General features: G+C 38.7%; 1 protein-coding gene across 1 annotated transcript in view; it reads right to left on the bottom strand.

Moving 5' to 3' along the window:
- Positions 1-2788: 2788 nt before the first annotated feature.
- Positions 2789-14834, bottom strand: part of DLG5 (discs large MAGUK scaffold protein 5) — a 197981-nt gene continuing 185935 nt past the window's right edge. Inside the window, exons 28-33 of the mRNA XM_050959879.1 lie at positions 13592-13788; positions 12972-13115; positions 12612-12739; positions 11635-11744; positions 8191-8300; positions 2789-4473 (exon numbers count right to left, since the gene is read on the bottom strand). Coding sequence (XP_050815836.1) covers positions 4370-4473; positions 8191-8300; positions 11635-11744; positions 12612-12739; positions 12972-13115; positions 13592-13788 — 793 coding nt within the window. The 3' untranslated portion in view covers positions 2789-4369. The remainder of the gene's footprint in view (positions 4474-8190; positions 8301-11634; positions 11745-12611; positions 12740-12971; positions 13116-13591; positions 13789-14834) is intronic.

The following is a 14834-nucleotide window of genomic DNA, read 5'->3' on the forward strand; positions in this document are numbered from 1 at the left end:
ATGTCTTTCTGTCGGGATCTTCAGCCTCTTGATACTTGTTTGGCATCACTTTTCTACGGGGAACTGCAACAGAACAGATGCTTAGTGGTAAAGTCTTGTCCAAGTGTCTTTACTCAGAAGGGGAAGATATAAACTATGACTGCTGGATCTATATGCATCACATCACAAGAGAAGAAAATACCATACACTGTAAAATTTCTTGGGTATAGAGTTAATACAAGAAGACATCATGTTCTGCAAACATTTAACAAATAAGATTGGCATCTGCAGGAACTGCACCCAATGGCAAATGGTAGATATACTGGTCTGACTCAAAGACAATTTGACTTGACTAGTCACTGTTTTGATGGAATGTGATTGGTTATCGTCTATATCACCTGGGATTACTTCTGTGCTCTGGTAGGGCGGAACTTTTAACACAGAATGAATAGTAAATACTTTTGCTCACACATGCAACAATCTCCTGACTCCAGGTGAATAGGGACACTTGTTTTGGGTAAGAACTTTTCTTCATACATTAGCTCAGTCACAAACTTGTTCATAAATGGCATAGTAACAAAGGGGTGTGAATGATGCCAAATCAACCTGAGGTTTGGAATCTGGGTGAAAGTTTAAACACACTTTTGGAATATTCACTTTAGTACAATTCTCTCTCAATTCTAGTGTAGACTGTCTCAAATTCAAAATGATAAGTTGGTGAAGGTATAATAATCACTTCTGTTAAAAATAAAAATTGCTTTTCTTAGTGTTATGTAGGAAGAGCACGATGCCTAAAACTCAACCCCCCATTTTTACAAACTATTTGAGGACACAGGCTGCACATCTTACTTTAAAAACAAAATCATACAAAAATATTAATGTTCAATTTCATGCATCATAGGGTTATTTCCAGAACTTGATGAAGCAACAGTAAAAATGACCGGATAAGGCAAAAAGAAATGTTTGCACACTCCATGCTAGTGGACTCCATTTAAGAAAGACATCCTACTAATGGCTAAGAAAACAGTCTGAAATATGGTAATATTTTGAAAAGGTCACTAGGTAAAGTACTGTGCTATGTCTGACTGCAGGCATAAGATTTTCAGAACTCGCTTTCTAACTACTGCAGTTTTTAGAACAGGCCTATGTGCATTATGTAAAACACTGGGCCAAAATTATTTCTTCTGGAATTACTGGCAAATCTAGCCTTGAAGTGTTGTGTCTGGCACTAAGTCTGTCTCAAATTAAGCCAAAAAGCTGAGAATAGCATCTGACAAAGATTTCCATTTCAATCTCCTGAAAGTCAGAGCACAGGGATAGTGTGCTCTACTGACCCACAACAGTTCACTTATTTCTCACATACACAATTCCCTGCTTGATAATAGGACTTTTCCCCTCAGTACAATATTATGTAAATTCCTGTATTCTGACTAAGGGCCATAATTGGGTATTCAAAGTATAGGGATGCAGATAGGAATTGCCTTACCTATCATGCAGTATGACCATGGGAGGCTAAAGTTGGCTGCCTGGCACTTAGAAATTAAGTGACTACTGATGCAGGAATATTCAGATATGATAATCTATACCCTTTTAGCTTCCACATAAATCAGTGAAAAGAGCAGGCTGTGTCTGCCTATAATGTAAAAGCTGGGGTACAGACTTGCATGATGGGCCTCAACCTGATGTTGAAAGTCTCATGTGCCACCCTTTCACACTTTCCTCTCTGGTAAGTAGCCTTGATAGCAGTGATGTTAGCTTGATCTGTAGTGCAATTTAAAAATTCTGTCCAGACAAAACCAGTACTGAATTTTTCATGCCGATAAAGTGCTTCTTTGAACAAACCCAGAATTCATTCCTCAAGTCAACTGCATTATCCAGAAGTCTCACAAAATTGCACTATAAATCTGTCCCAAGCCATGGATGCCTGCACATGCTAAAAATAGACCTAGCCAAAACCAAGGCAGTCATTCAGCTGATCAAGTTCACTGTATTTCCTATCACTTGGCTTTAAGGTACCAAGTTATGTGTGTTGGATGCACTAGGCAAGAAGATTATCTTCTGCACTCAGGCCACACTACTTAATCCATGTTCTCCATGGATTTCTTCACAACATACCTAGTAGTTGAATTACAAGTCTTCATGAGGGTGTTGCTAGGAGGATGGTGTTAGGCTGGTTCCCAGATGACTGAAGCATGTTGTTCATAGTTGTTTTGTTTACATTAGTTCAAATGGTTTTGGTGTCCTTGCTATACACTTCTGAAAAACTACCACTGTATGAAGTGGGACACTCACTATGCTGAAGAATATGTATATGTGCCACCCCAAAATTTCCTTTCTTCAAGTAGGAAGGGACACAGATCCTGTGCAGGGTTGGGTACTGGATCACCAGTTTGGTAGACATGTGATGGCCTACTGCAGAACATGAAAACTTGGTTAAATGAATTGATCTTAATATTTTACTTATAAAAATATAGGTAAAGGACAGTTTTTCATCAATTATCTCAATTGACAGGTGCTTCAGAAAGGAATGTATCCTTGAAACATCTATTGACAAGTCTGAATTCTTCCAACACCCTGAAAACCCAGGGAATTGGAGGTAAGTGTACAAATTATGCCTGCAGAATCTATTTTGTGGAGACAGCCTGTGTGTACAGAGCCCACATGTCAATTTCAGTCTACAGAATTAAGATTTCGTATGTGAAATGTTATGAGTACAATAACTAAAATTGGCTCCGTATGTCTCAAGTAAAAGTGAGAATATACAATACATAAATAGTTCTCATGCACAAGTCAAGTTCTAGAAATTGACTTAACACAATAATCAGTTTCTTTACTTTTTTTTTTTAATACAAAGTGACATTTTTATTTTTAGTACAGAAAATCCAAGTCAGAACTGTACCTGTCTGTTTCAATTGTACCACTGGAGTCCAACTCTGATCTCAACTTAAAAAAAATATAACTGCTGTCCCTCAACATGTAAAGTATTTTTACCAGTAATTCATCAATACATTTCCTATATTTATTTTTTTAAAAGTATTTTGAACTATAAAACAGTATCTGGAAAACAGAAGTTAAATTTTAGGACCAAATTTTTCTTTGAAGAACTGTACAAGAAGAATCCCTTTTTTAATTAAAAAACTGAAAATAAAAGCAAAACTACACAATGTTGGGTAAAACTACAAAATACTTCTTGCTACATAATGAAATGTTAGGAACAGTCACTGAGAAACAGTTCTACTTCAAAAGAACAGCTGAAGTACAGTATCTACAAACATGACATACAGTTAAAGAGAGATAACAACAAACTTTGTGTTAGGAACACAGACTCAGAAGTGCAAAAACAAGAAAGGAACTGATACAATGGAGTTTGGTACAATGGGTACATAATTCTTGTAACCAAAACTAAACGATTGCTTATTTGTTGACAGTGACAACACTAACAATTATGGTACCTCCCTAAAGGCTTTTAATCAAAGCCCTAAAACTGTGACTGTTCTTATATTAAATAAAAATCTATGTGAATGCTACACACTGAAGTACAATGCATAAGAATTACCCTGCAAAATTGCACCAACATAAGCTTTCAATATTTACAGTCTCTGAAAGTGACAAACACAGCATGCTAGGCCTAGCTATTGACTCTCCCCATCTCTATTTAATCCAGGCCCAACAACCAAAAATTATTTCTCAACACACATTAAGTTTAGATTTATCAGATATATTATGATGTTCAAATATTCGATCCATGCTTAAAAACGAAAAACAGTATCTTTGACAGACAAACGTTTGTATTTTATCAACAGTGGTCTGCCCTGTAGAGGAGTGCACTCCCTTCTGAGCTCACTCCCAAAATGTACCGTTCACAAAACCCATGTGATTATTCGGTAGTCATGTCAGTGTGCTCGGAAATGGTCAGAATTGCAAGGTAGAATCACACTGCCCACAACCATTCATTCATATGTAAAAACATCACTCCATTTTGGAGATATGCCTCATTTGGGGAAAGGAAAGAAACTTAAAAAAAAAAAAAAAAAAAAAAGACATTCAAGTAAACATCAACAACCAAATACTTGGAAAAGGTTTTTGTAAACTTGTCATTCTAAAGGGTTTTTGTTTCGCAGCATAACTAAATTAATCTCTTACGAAAAAGTACACCTACGTTATATCCCATTCTGTTTTGCATAAAAGCACACCATAAAATCCAAGTTCTTCTGATAAAGTGATCCCTCTCTTCAAGCACGCCTTATGGATGTTTTTTTGTTCAGTGTATCAATCCCCTTCATAAATCAATCATTTATATCTCTACAGAGATAAAAATGGACAGTGTCCATTGGACAAAAAGAAATGCCAACTGTTAGTTACATCCGTAGAAGAGTTTCATGGCAAGTATCTATAGCGGGCCAGCTGGAATCCACAGGACTTTATTTTGTTCTTGATCAACCGTTGTCATAATCTGAGTGCAAATGCTTGAAAGGGCTCCTCCCTGGACAATACCTACAAAAATAAAGAACATTGCAGTCACACACATCAGGCACTAGAAAAAGCAATTCTTAGCCAGGTATTTTCCTACATAGTATTTATCAACAGACCATGCATAAATTAACTACTTGGATAACTGGCAGATACATGAATATGGGTAAAACAATAACAATGATAAACAGAGCAGAGAAGTTAAGTACTTAATATGCAGACTCTCCTGCTAACCCTTAAAATGACAAAGGAAGGCAGTCAGAGCTCTGGCTATAATCAATTAACCAACTGTTTTGTTACTGAGTCCTTTGCTTGCTATTTTCAGAGGCAGATAGCAGAATTTTTTCATTACCCCTAAAGATGGCCAGAACCCCATCATATCATAATAAACCCACACAGCTGAGCAAGGGTGTTCAAGATTTAATATTTATATAGTAATACGCATAGAAATTATATAGCTGTAGCAACTAGGTGCTGTTTACAAATATTTAAAATTAATTGTATAGGGCTGAGCTAAATAAAACTACTGGTGCTGCCACCACAAACTTATTGAGAGGACTATGTTGTGTTGTTTTGTTTTGGGGGGGGGGAGGGAGAGGAGAAGCAAATAGCCATAAATACACTGTGCATAGTGTTCGTAGGCATGCCAAACTCAGACAAGGGTGGAATGCCAAGCAGAACAAGTTCAAAAGGCAAGGGCCTTCTTGTTGACAAATTCGTACTGGAGAGCTCAGTCTCAAAAACTAACAGCCAGAGTTTTGCATCATGGTGCTACCCACTGAAAAACTTTGCCCAGTACTCTCAAGCCATGTAAAATAACTAGAGCAGGCAATTAGGAACAGGAAATGAGACATAACCATAATAATAATCCCCAAAGCTTTGGCCTTGCACGTATTGACATTACTCTTAATGTCCTGCCTGCTGGTCCTTGCTCTAGCAATTGTTCAGCTGCAACGACACTGGTGTAGGGGGGGAAAAATCAGCATAGACAAGGGAGAGTAGACCATGGGAGCTTTAAAACATTAAAGAGTCCCTTACATGTCTCAATAGTTGTGCCTGAAAAAGCCTCTGTGACCACAGCTAACACTAGTCTAGAGTAATAGGAAAAAATAGCAAGAGGCAGATGTTTTTTCGTCTTCTATAATACCACAAAAATGTATTCTAATTGACGCAGCACACCGTGCCGTACCAACACTATGAGAATTTGGAAGTAGAATGCACTGACTCAAAAAATGACAGGTCTGTACATGGGAAAAGAGCATTTAAAACGCAATACGATCAAACCAAGTGTCCAGTCTCTGAACTAAAGATGGCCTGAATGGGCTAGTGACCCAAAAAAGTTGGTTACTGAAGCAGCCCCAGGGTTCAGACCTCTAGGTAGTCACACCAGGGAGAAGAAGCTATTGTGTGCAAGATTACATATCGCTCTATACTTAAACTACACACTTTTCGCAGAACACTGCCACGTCAGTTAAGCAGTGAATCTTAGCCTGGGAATTTTTAGTATGTCAAAAGTATAATTCAGTTTCAACCTAGTTATTTTGGTTCTGTCTCAGTAGCATCCAGGAGCATCAAATTGGGGCACCCAAACTGCTAGTTCACGCCTCAGAGAACTTACAAGGCCCCTCATCATGCGATGAGTCTCTGGTCAAACATGATTTTTTGCAGGATTGGGCCTCAATTAAGACAACATGCAACAAGTGGGGGCAACACCCACTCACAAGGAGCAGAGGATATCATATGGTTAGTTATGTGCACATTTACAAGGTTCATGGTCACTTCTTTGAAAATGGAGTAGTTCTCTTATGTAATAAGCTGGAAAACTGCCATTGTTAATGATTTGTGAGTTCTCAACATGCAATAGTAATACCTTCTTACGGAGAGACAGACCTGTTCCTAAAGATACTGTATATTGTGTGTGTTTATGTAAAACCACTTCTGTAAACATCGCAGTAGAATTTCTTCTAAATTAAAAGAAACATTAAGGACTATAGCTCTACATAAGGGCTAGGAATTACACCTCTATCTCAATATAATGCTGTTCTCGGAAGCCAAAAAAATCTTACAGCGTTATAGGTGAAACTGCATATTGATTTGATCCGCTGGAGCGCACAACCCTGCCTCTCAGAGCACTGCTTTACTGCATGTATCCACATTTGTGTTATATCAGGTGGCGTTATATCGAGGTAGAGGTGTATTCTTAAGGACTTCATGCTGCACTCCTAGGCACCTTTTGTGTAATGTTGGGGCCATTCGCTTCTATGGTACTGAGATTTCAGCCTGAATGTTATGAGTTTATGCAGAAGAGTTTGGTGCACTGAAACGAGCTGAAGTATCCTTTAAGTACTGCAGCACTGTCTTGGGTAAAATATGTTAGAAAACATTCCTCATATGTTCAGTGGCTCATATTATGAACTATGCCATTAAAACAGACCTCTGATACGATTATGTATAATGGTTCCATTCCAATGACAGTGTACCTGCCTTCTTAAACCCCACCATAACACGTCATATCAATATGTACTATCCCAAAGCCATTAAATCCCACTATAGCTTTCTTACATTAAAACTCCAAAATATACCATACTATAGCAGCCAAAAAAAAAAAAAATCAAATAAAAAATCAATGCATGTTGTAGTGTTATGGCAACAGTCACGCTGTTCCCATCAATAACACTTACACTTCATGTAGTTTCACCATAATGCTCCCAATACCGGGTCATTTGTGCCAAGCCATTTTGAGAGATGTCATTATAGAATATAGAAGATACTCTAAATACTAAAACCAAACAAACAAACTCCATGTTATAGACCAGAGGTGTGCACAAACTACGGCCTGCGGGACCGTTCTGCCCAGCCCCTGAGCACCTGCCCCGGGAGGCTAGTCCCCAGCCCCTCCCCCACAGCCGTGCCGCGGGTGCAATGCTCTGGGCAGTGGGGCTGCAAGTTCCTGGGGTAGCACAGCTACAGAGCCCGGCCTGACCCGGGGCTCGTGCTGTACGATGTGTGGCTGGCTCCAGCCAGGCGGTGCAGCTGTAGCACCGCCAGCCACTAGTGCTCCAGGCAGCGCGGTAAGGGGGAAGGGAGCGGGGGTTGGGTAGAGGGCAGGGGAGTTTGGGGGGTGGTCAGGGGCCGGGGTGTGGATAGAGGTGGGGGCAGTCAGAGGGCAGGGAACAGGGGGGTTGAATGGGGATGAGGGTTCCGGGGACGGTCAGGGAGAAAGGTGTGGTTGGATGGGGCAGGGATCCCAGGGAGGTCAGGGGGGTTTGGATGGAGGAGTGGAGGCAGTTGGGGCGGGGGAGGTCTGGAGATGGTCAGGGGACAGAGAGCAGGAGGGGTGGATAGGGCAGGGGTCCCAGAGAGGGTCATCAGGGGGTGAGAAGCGGGGGCGGGGGGACAATTGAATAGGGGCTGGGCCATGCCTAGCTGTTTGGGGAGGCACAGCCTCCTCTAACTGGCCCTCCATACAATTTCTGAAACCCGATGCAGCCCTTAGACCAAAAAGTTTGCCCGCCCCTGTTATACACTAAGCACTTGTGACTTAAAAAAAATAAAAAATGTAGAGAGAAAGATGATATATTCTCTCTTTAAAAAGAATCAGAGCACAAACATGACTGGAACCAAGGGAGAGAAAACACACAAAAAGCCTGCTATGTAGTAAAGGTTCTTTTGAAACATAGTGTAGGTGGAATGACCTGCTATTGTATTCTTACTGAAATGATGATTACAGTAAATACTAACCTGTGAAGTACTTGCTATATTCCTGTTCTATTTTTTGAGCTGTCTCAAATTGTTCTTTGGAATGTTTTTGTGTAACTTTGTCCCTCAGAAAGATTGGGTCTTTTTGCTCTCTATAAGAAAAGAAATAAAACATTTGCTTAACAGTTATTCTTTCAACAGACTCTAGATGAATTACATACAGTTATGGTAATGTCCAAGCCTCTGATTAATTTTCAGGCATACAGAGAGCGCCATCTGGAGATTCAGTGTAATATTACCAGTAATATGAGGTTTAAGTGATATCCAAGGCATATGAATTGCTGTAGTAGGAAACACAGCATAACATTAGCAAAAATTCACTCAGTGAAAGCAAAGAAAAAAACTTCCAACTTTTCAGTTTTAAAGGATATTTTCAGAAGTCTCAGATCATCCTACACTTTGAAAAAACACTAAAGAAACTGCTCTATCGAAGGACTTAAAATGTAAAAATGTATTTATTAAACTTTTCAAATAAACAGAGAATCTTATAATACAAATTGGGAGGGGGGGACAAGGGGGACAACTAGGGACAAGCTGTAAAGTCCTCCTCCAGATCAACATTTTTCCAGCACTCAGGACCATTTAGATCCATGGATTTGGTTCAAGCCCATCTCTAGAAAATGCTCTCATAAGTATGAAACAAAGATCTGACATTTTAGCTATCACACTTTGCATACTGCAGCAACTGGGCTAGGTAGGTACAGAGCCCTAACATAAACAGAGGCTCTCCTGGGTATTAGTGAGTAAAGGCAAGTTTCTGTCTGAAATGGTAAAAAGCAGATAAAAGTGGGAGATAGCTTGCCTTTGCAATGGTGAGCTAATGCATCAAGCTGGGCCAGTGTTGGTGTTATTGTAGACATGGTCCAAGTTATCAGAGTGGTTTTCAAAAGCATCTAATTGATCTAGGAGCACAGATCCCTCCAAAAATTAATGAGACCTGTGTTAAATCACTTTGATGCTTTTGAAAATCCTACTATTAAACTTCTGATGCCCAGGCCAGGTACTCCCAATGCTAACGTGCTAATACACCTAATTTTGATGAGCACTGAGAAATCACGACTTCCTGTGTCAACAGTTCAATCTTACACAATATTATTCTATTTAACTTGGTTTTCTAAAACAGCAGCTGTAAGAGCTATTGGCCAGCTTTTCAAGAGAGTGTTCAACAGCAGCAGTTTCTTTATATTTTGAAAATCTGGCCAATAGCTAGTACAGCTTTACACAGTTTTATTACATCTGATTCATTTTCTGGTTATATTTAAAAGAAGTGGTGGCGTTTTACTTAAATAGATGTGCTTCAAAATTCATGTTTGGGCCTTGATTAGCATCTAAGCACTGTTTACTTGAAGACAAATAACTTAGTATTAGGGCTCTCAAGCAATTAAAAAAAAAGCATGATTAATCATGTGATTAAAAATTGTGTTTAATCACGATTAATCATGTTGTTAAACAATTATAGAAAACTATCTATTTAAATTTTTTGGATATTTTCAAATATTTTTGTATCAATTACTACACATAATATGAAGTGTACAGTGCTTACTTTATTTTTAATTACAAATATTTGCATTGTAAAAAAACGAAGAAATAGTATTTTTCAATTCACCTAATACAAGTACTGTAATGCAATCTCTATCATGAAAGTTGAACTTAGAAATGTAGAATTATGTACCAAAAATAACTGTGTTCAAAAATAAAACAACGTAAAACTTTAGAGCCTAGAAAGTCCACTCAGTCCTACTTCTTGTACAGCCAATTGCTCAGACAAACAAGTTTGTTTACGTTTGCAGGAGATAATGCTGCCCGCTTCTTGTTTACAATGTCACCTGAAAGTGAGAACAGGCGTTCGCATGGCACTGTTATAGCTGGCGTTGCAAGATATTTATGTGCCAAATACGCTAAAGATACATATGTTCCTTCGTGCTTCAACCACCATTCCAAAGGACACATGTCCATACTGATGACAGGTTCTGCTAGATAATGATCCAAAGCAGCGAGGGCTGATGCATGTTCATTTTCACAGCCGAGCCAGATGCCATCAGCAGAAGATTGTTTTTCCTTTTTGGTGGTTTGGGTTCTGTAGTTTCTGCATCAGTATGTTGTGCTTTTAAGACTTCTGAAAGCATGCTCCACAGATTTTGGAAGGCACTTCAGATTCTTAACTGTTGGGTCAAGTGCTGTAGCTATCTTTAGAAATTTCACACTGGTACACTGCTACCTCAATATAATGCCACCCGATATAACACGAATTTAGACATAATGCGGTAAAGCAGTGCTCCGGGGGGTGAGAAGGGGGGTAGGGAAAGGGGCGGGGCTGTGCACTCTGGTGGATCAAAGCACGTTCAATATAACATGGTTTCACCTATAACACGGTAAGATTTTTTGGTTCCCAAGGACAGCGTTATATCAAGGGAGAGGTCTACCTTCTTTGTATTTTGTCAAATCTGCAGTGAAAAGTGTTCTTAAAATGAGCATGTGCTGAGACTTCTATAACATGAAATATATATTGCAGAATACGGGTAAAACACCAGGAAACGTACTGTTCTCCCCCAAGGAGTTCAGTCATAAATTTAATTAATGCATTCTTTTTTTCAAATGAGAATCATCAGCATGTCCTCTGGAATGGTGGCCAAAGCATGAACGGGCATACAACGCTTAGCATATCTGGCATGTAAATACCTTGCAATGCCAGCTACAAAAGTGCCATGCGAAAGCCTGTTCTCACTTTCAGGTGACATTATAATCAAGAAGCGGGCAGCATTATCTCCCGTAAATATAAACAAATGTATTTCTCTGAGCAATTGGCAGAACAAGAAGTAGGACTCAGTAGATTTGTAGGCTCTAAAGTTTTACAGTGATTTGTTTTTGAATGCAGTTATGTAACAAAAAAAATCTACATTTGTAAGCTGCACTTTTGCGATAAAGAGATTGTACTATAGTACTTGTATGTGGTGAACTGAAAAATACTATTTCTTTTGTCATTTTACAGTGCAAATATTTGTAATAAAAATAATAATATAAAGTGAGCGCGGTACACTTCGTATTCTGTGTTGTAACCGAAAACAATATATTTGAAAGTGTAGAAAAAACATTCAAAAATATTTAATAAATGGAAATTGGTATTCTATTGTTTAATAGTGCGATTAATCACAATTTTTTAAAATCGCAAATAATTTTTTCAGTTTAGTCACAGTTAACTCACGTGATTAATCAACAGCACTACTTAATATGCTTTATATCAAATCATGGTAAGTTACAGAAGTCCCTTCATTTTATCCCTCTGTTGCATGGTGATAAGTCTACCTACCTCATAAGAGAGTTGCAAGGCTTAATTGATTCACATTCTGAGATACTACAATGAAATGGACTATACAAACTATTACTGTATAACAAAACAAGTGGCTGTAAGCTATATTCCTCACTTACTTGATTTGCTTAGCGTTTTTGTATCGAATGAAGATGACAATAGGGTAGATATGAACACTGTGGAGCCGTTCAATGGCATGAGGAGCAATGTCCAACAGACAATGACAGTCCTAAAAACAAATATTTGGGTAGAAAGCATAAGCAAACTTACAAGGCCCCTATTAATCCCTCAGTGAAACCCCAGTAACTCAATGGAATTTCTGCTTTACATTTATATGACAGGGGATTAAGCAGGCAGTAACTACAAAGTGCATTGTATGTAAAGGATTTATCAATCCTTAGGATGACAAAAATACATGAAACAATAAACCCTATTTAGAGTACAAAAAAAAAAATCTATTAATAGAACAGGCATTTATTTGAGGATATTTGAGAATCAATTAATCTCAAACCTAGTGTGATAAAGGATTCATTTTTGTCTTTAAGAACAGATAAATAATCTTTCATATCTCCTAACTAGACCAAATATGCAGCTCTACTCCTTAAGCAATAAGAGTATCTATCTATCTGGCTTGACAGAACACATTTTAATTCTGTTAAAGTCAGTTTAGAGTTTTCTTTCTTGCAGTGTTTATGAACTAGCAAATTTTATCCAATCTGAGCAATGTTAAGAAACTTAAAAATATTTTTAAAAATCAAAAGTTAATTCAAACTATGCAATGCACAGAATTGCTTTTTTTAACTAACATTAAGAGGACTTAATAAAGAACCACTAACACAAACAGTTTCTCTACACCTAGGACTATAAAACAGTCTTTGAATAGTGACATGATGAAACAAGGTAACTGCATTTATATTAAATTACCTTGTTTTTCTCAATAAGAAAATGCCCTGGGAACAATTCTTTGGTAATCTTTTGAAACAGAACAAAATCAGCACTAGTACAATTTTTTTCAGGAAACACAGTATATAATAATTATCTGTAAATTTTATAGTAAACTGGAGAGCGAGAGAAGACACCATAAAGAGACAATCACCTTCTCTGTTATCTCCTTTATTGAAGCTACTGTTGTCACATCAAAATGTCCACTCCTTCGTTTGTAATCTATAAACAAACAGTCTTTCACTCCCCGTTCGATGGCTTGTTGGGAAGCTTTCATCACTTCTGTTTCAGAGAACAAAAATTGATACGTCATTCATTTATATTTCTTAACAGAACAAGATTTACAGGATAGAATTTCACAGTCCTGCTTTCCCGCCCCCCCCCCCCAGCCCCCAAATCTTTGTGCTACCCTTTAATCCAGTTGTTAGGCCAGATGATTGTGTTATTTCTACAAGTACAAATAAACGTTACATGGCAAGACATATAAAATTGCTCTTATTAATTGTACATTTACCAAGAGGACATCTGCAAAATTTTCCAGGAGATTCTTTGACTAGCATGTCCTTCACAGCATCAAGTAATGGTCCTAGAATGAGTACGGGCCTGGGAGAGGTACAATGCACCTTCTGTACACGCTGATAAGCCAGACTCACAGAATCTAAAAAGAGTAACAAAAAAGTCACTTATGCACAATTTAAAATTTTTTTGGAGTATCGTTCAGATAAATAAAGGGCACACAACTAATTACAAAAGGTTTCAATATAAATCTTTGGCAATTTACAAAGGGCCTGTAGTCCTGTTATAAGAAGCTGGAATTAAAGGATTTAAACAATGCTGGTGGCATAAATGTCAAAGAGCTTTTTTTTTTTGGGCTAACCCCGCTCAAAAGGTTAAATTTTAATATTCATATAGCAGGGGATGGACATTTTCTTTTTCAATTAAGAAATTACAAGCACTAATTTGAGATGATGATCTAGCTTGTCATTTAATGCCTATCTTGGTGCCTGATGACAATGAGTGTCATAGGACACAGATGATTCTCCAGTGTTTATATGCAGACCAATCAGAAAACCACACTTCTCTTAGGTGTTTTTTCATAGCCTTAAGAAAACTAAATATAACGAAGGCACTTGCCATCCAAGAAAGGAATGGAGTCTGTACTGATTGTATCAAGAGCCAGTAAATCTTTTCCATCTTTGGAACCACTACGTTTGTGTTTATGCTTTCTTCTAAAGAATGATCTTCGAGCTGCTGCTGACAAAGTCTTAGTGGAGCTGTTTTCATCTTTAGCCTCAGACATACTGTGTCTCCTATAGAACTCCTGGTCCATCCTACAGTGAAATGGATTGAATAATTGTATTCAGGTTAGCACAAACACATAGGGATTTTAAGAACAATTTTTCACAAAAGAAAAAAATCTAACATCACTAAGGAAAACTTGTCTAGGCCCTGGTCTACGCTACGAGTTTAGGTCGAATTTAGCAGTGTTACATCAATTTAACCCTGCACCCGTCCACATGATGAAGCCGTTTTTCGACTTAAAGGGCTCTTAAAATCGATTTCTGTACTCCTCCCCCAACGAGGGGATTAGTGCTGAAATCGACCTTGCCGAATTGAATTTGGGGTAGTGTGGTTGCAATTCGACGGTATTGGCCTCTGGGAGCTATCCCAGAGTGCTCCATTGTGACCGTTCTGGACAGCGCTCTCAACTTAGATGCACTGGCGAGGTAGACAGGAAATGACCCACTAACTTTTGAATCTCATTTCCTGTTTGGCCAGCGTGGCAAGGTGCAGGTGAGTGCAGATCTCATCAGCAGAGGTGACCATGATTGATTCCCAGGATTGCAAAAGAGCTCCAGCATGGACCGAACGGGAGGTACGGGATCTGATCGCTGTATGGGGAGACGAATCCGTGCTATCAGAACTCCATTCCAAAAGATGAAATGCCCAAACATTTGAAAAAATCTCCAAGGGCATGAAGGACAGAGGCTATAACAGGCACCTGCAGCAGCACCGAGGGAGGGTCGACTAACGAGTTGGCTTACAGGGAATTAAAATCAACAAAGGGGGTGGGTTTGCATCAAGGAGAAACACACACAACTGTCACACAGAACGGCCCCCTCAAGGACTGAACTCAAAACCCTGGGTTTAGCAGGCTAATGCTCAAACCACTGAGCTGTCCCTCCCCCCACTATTCCAGGCAGGACTGAATCTCCATTAAACTTTTCAGGGTTGCTCTGACAGACCTCACCAAAATGATTGTCAGCCACTGATTTCACAGAGAGAGGGAGTGGGGAGCAAATGAATACAAAACACTCTGATCGCTTTCTTGTTTTGATCCACTCCATCTCTCTTATACATCTTAGGGTGGCAGCAG

This window comes from Gopherus flavomarginatus, chromosome 6, assembly GCF_025201925.1.
Source record: "Gopherus flavomarginatus isolate rGopFla2 chromosome 6, rGopFla2.mat.asm, whole genome shotgun sequence".
NCBI lineage: Eukaryota > Metazoa > Chordata > Testudines > Testudinidae > Gopherus > Gopherus flavomarginatus.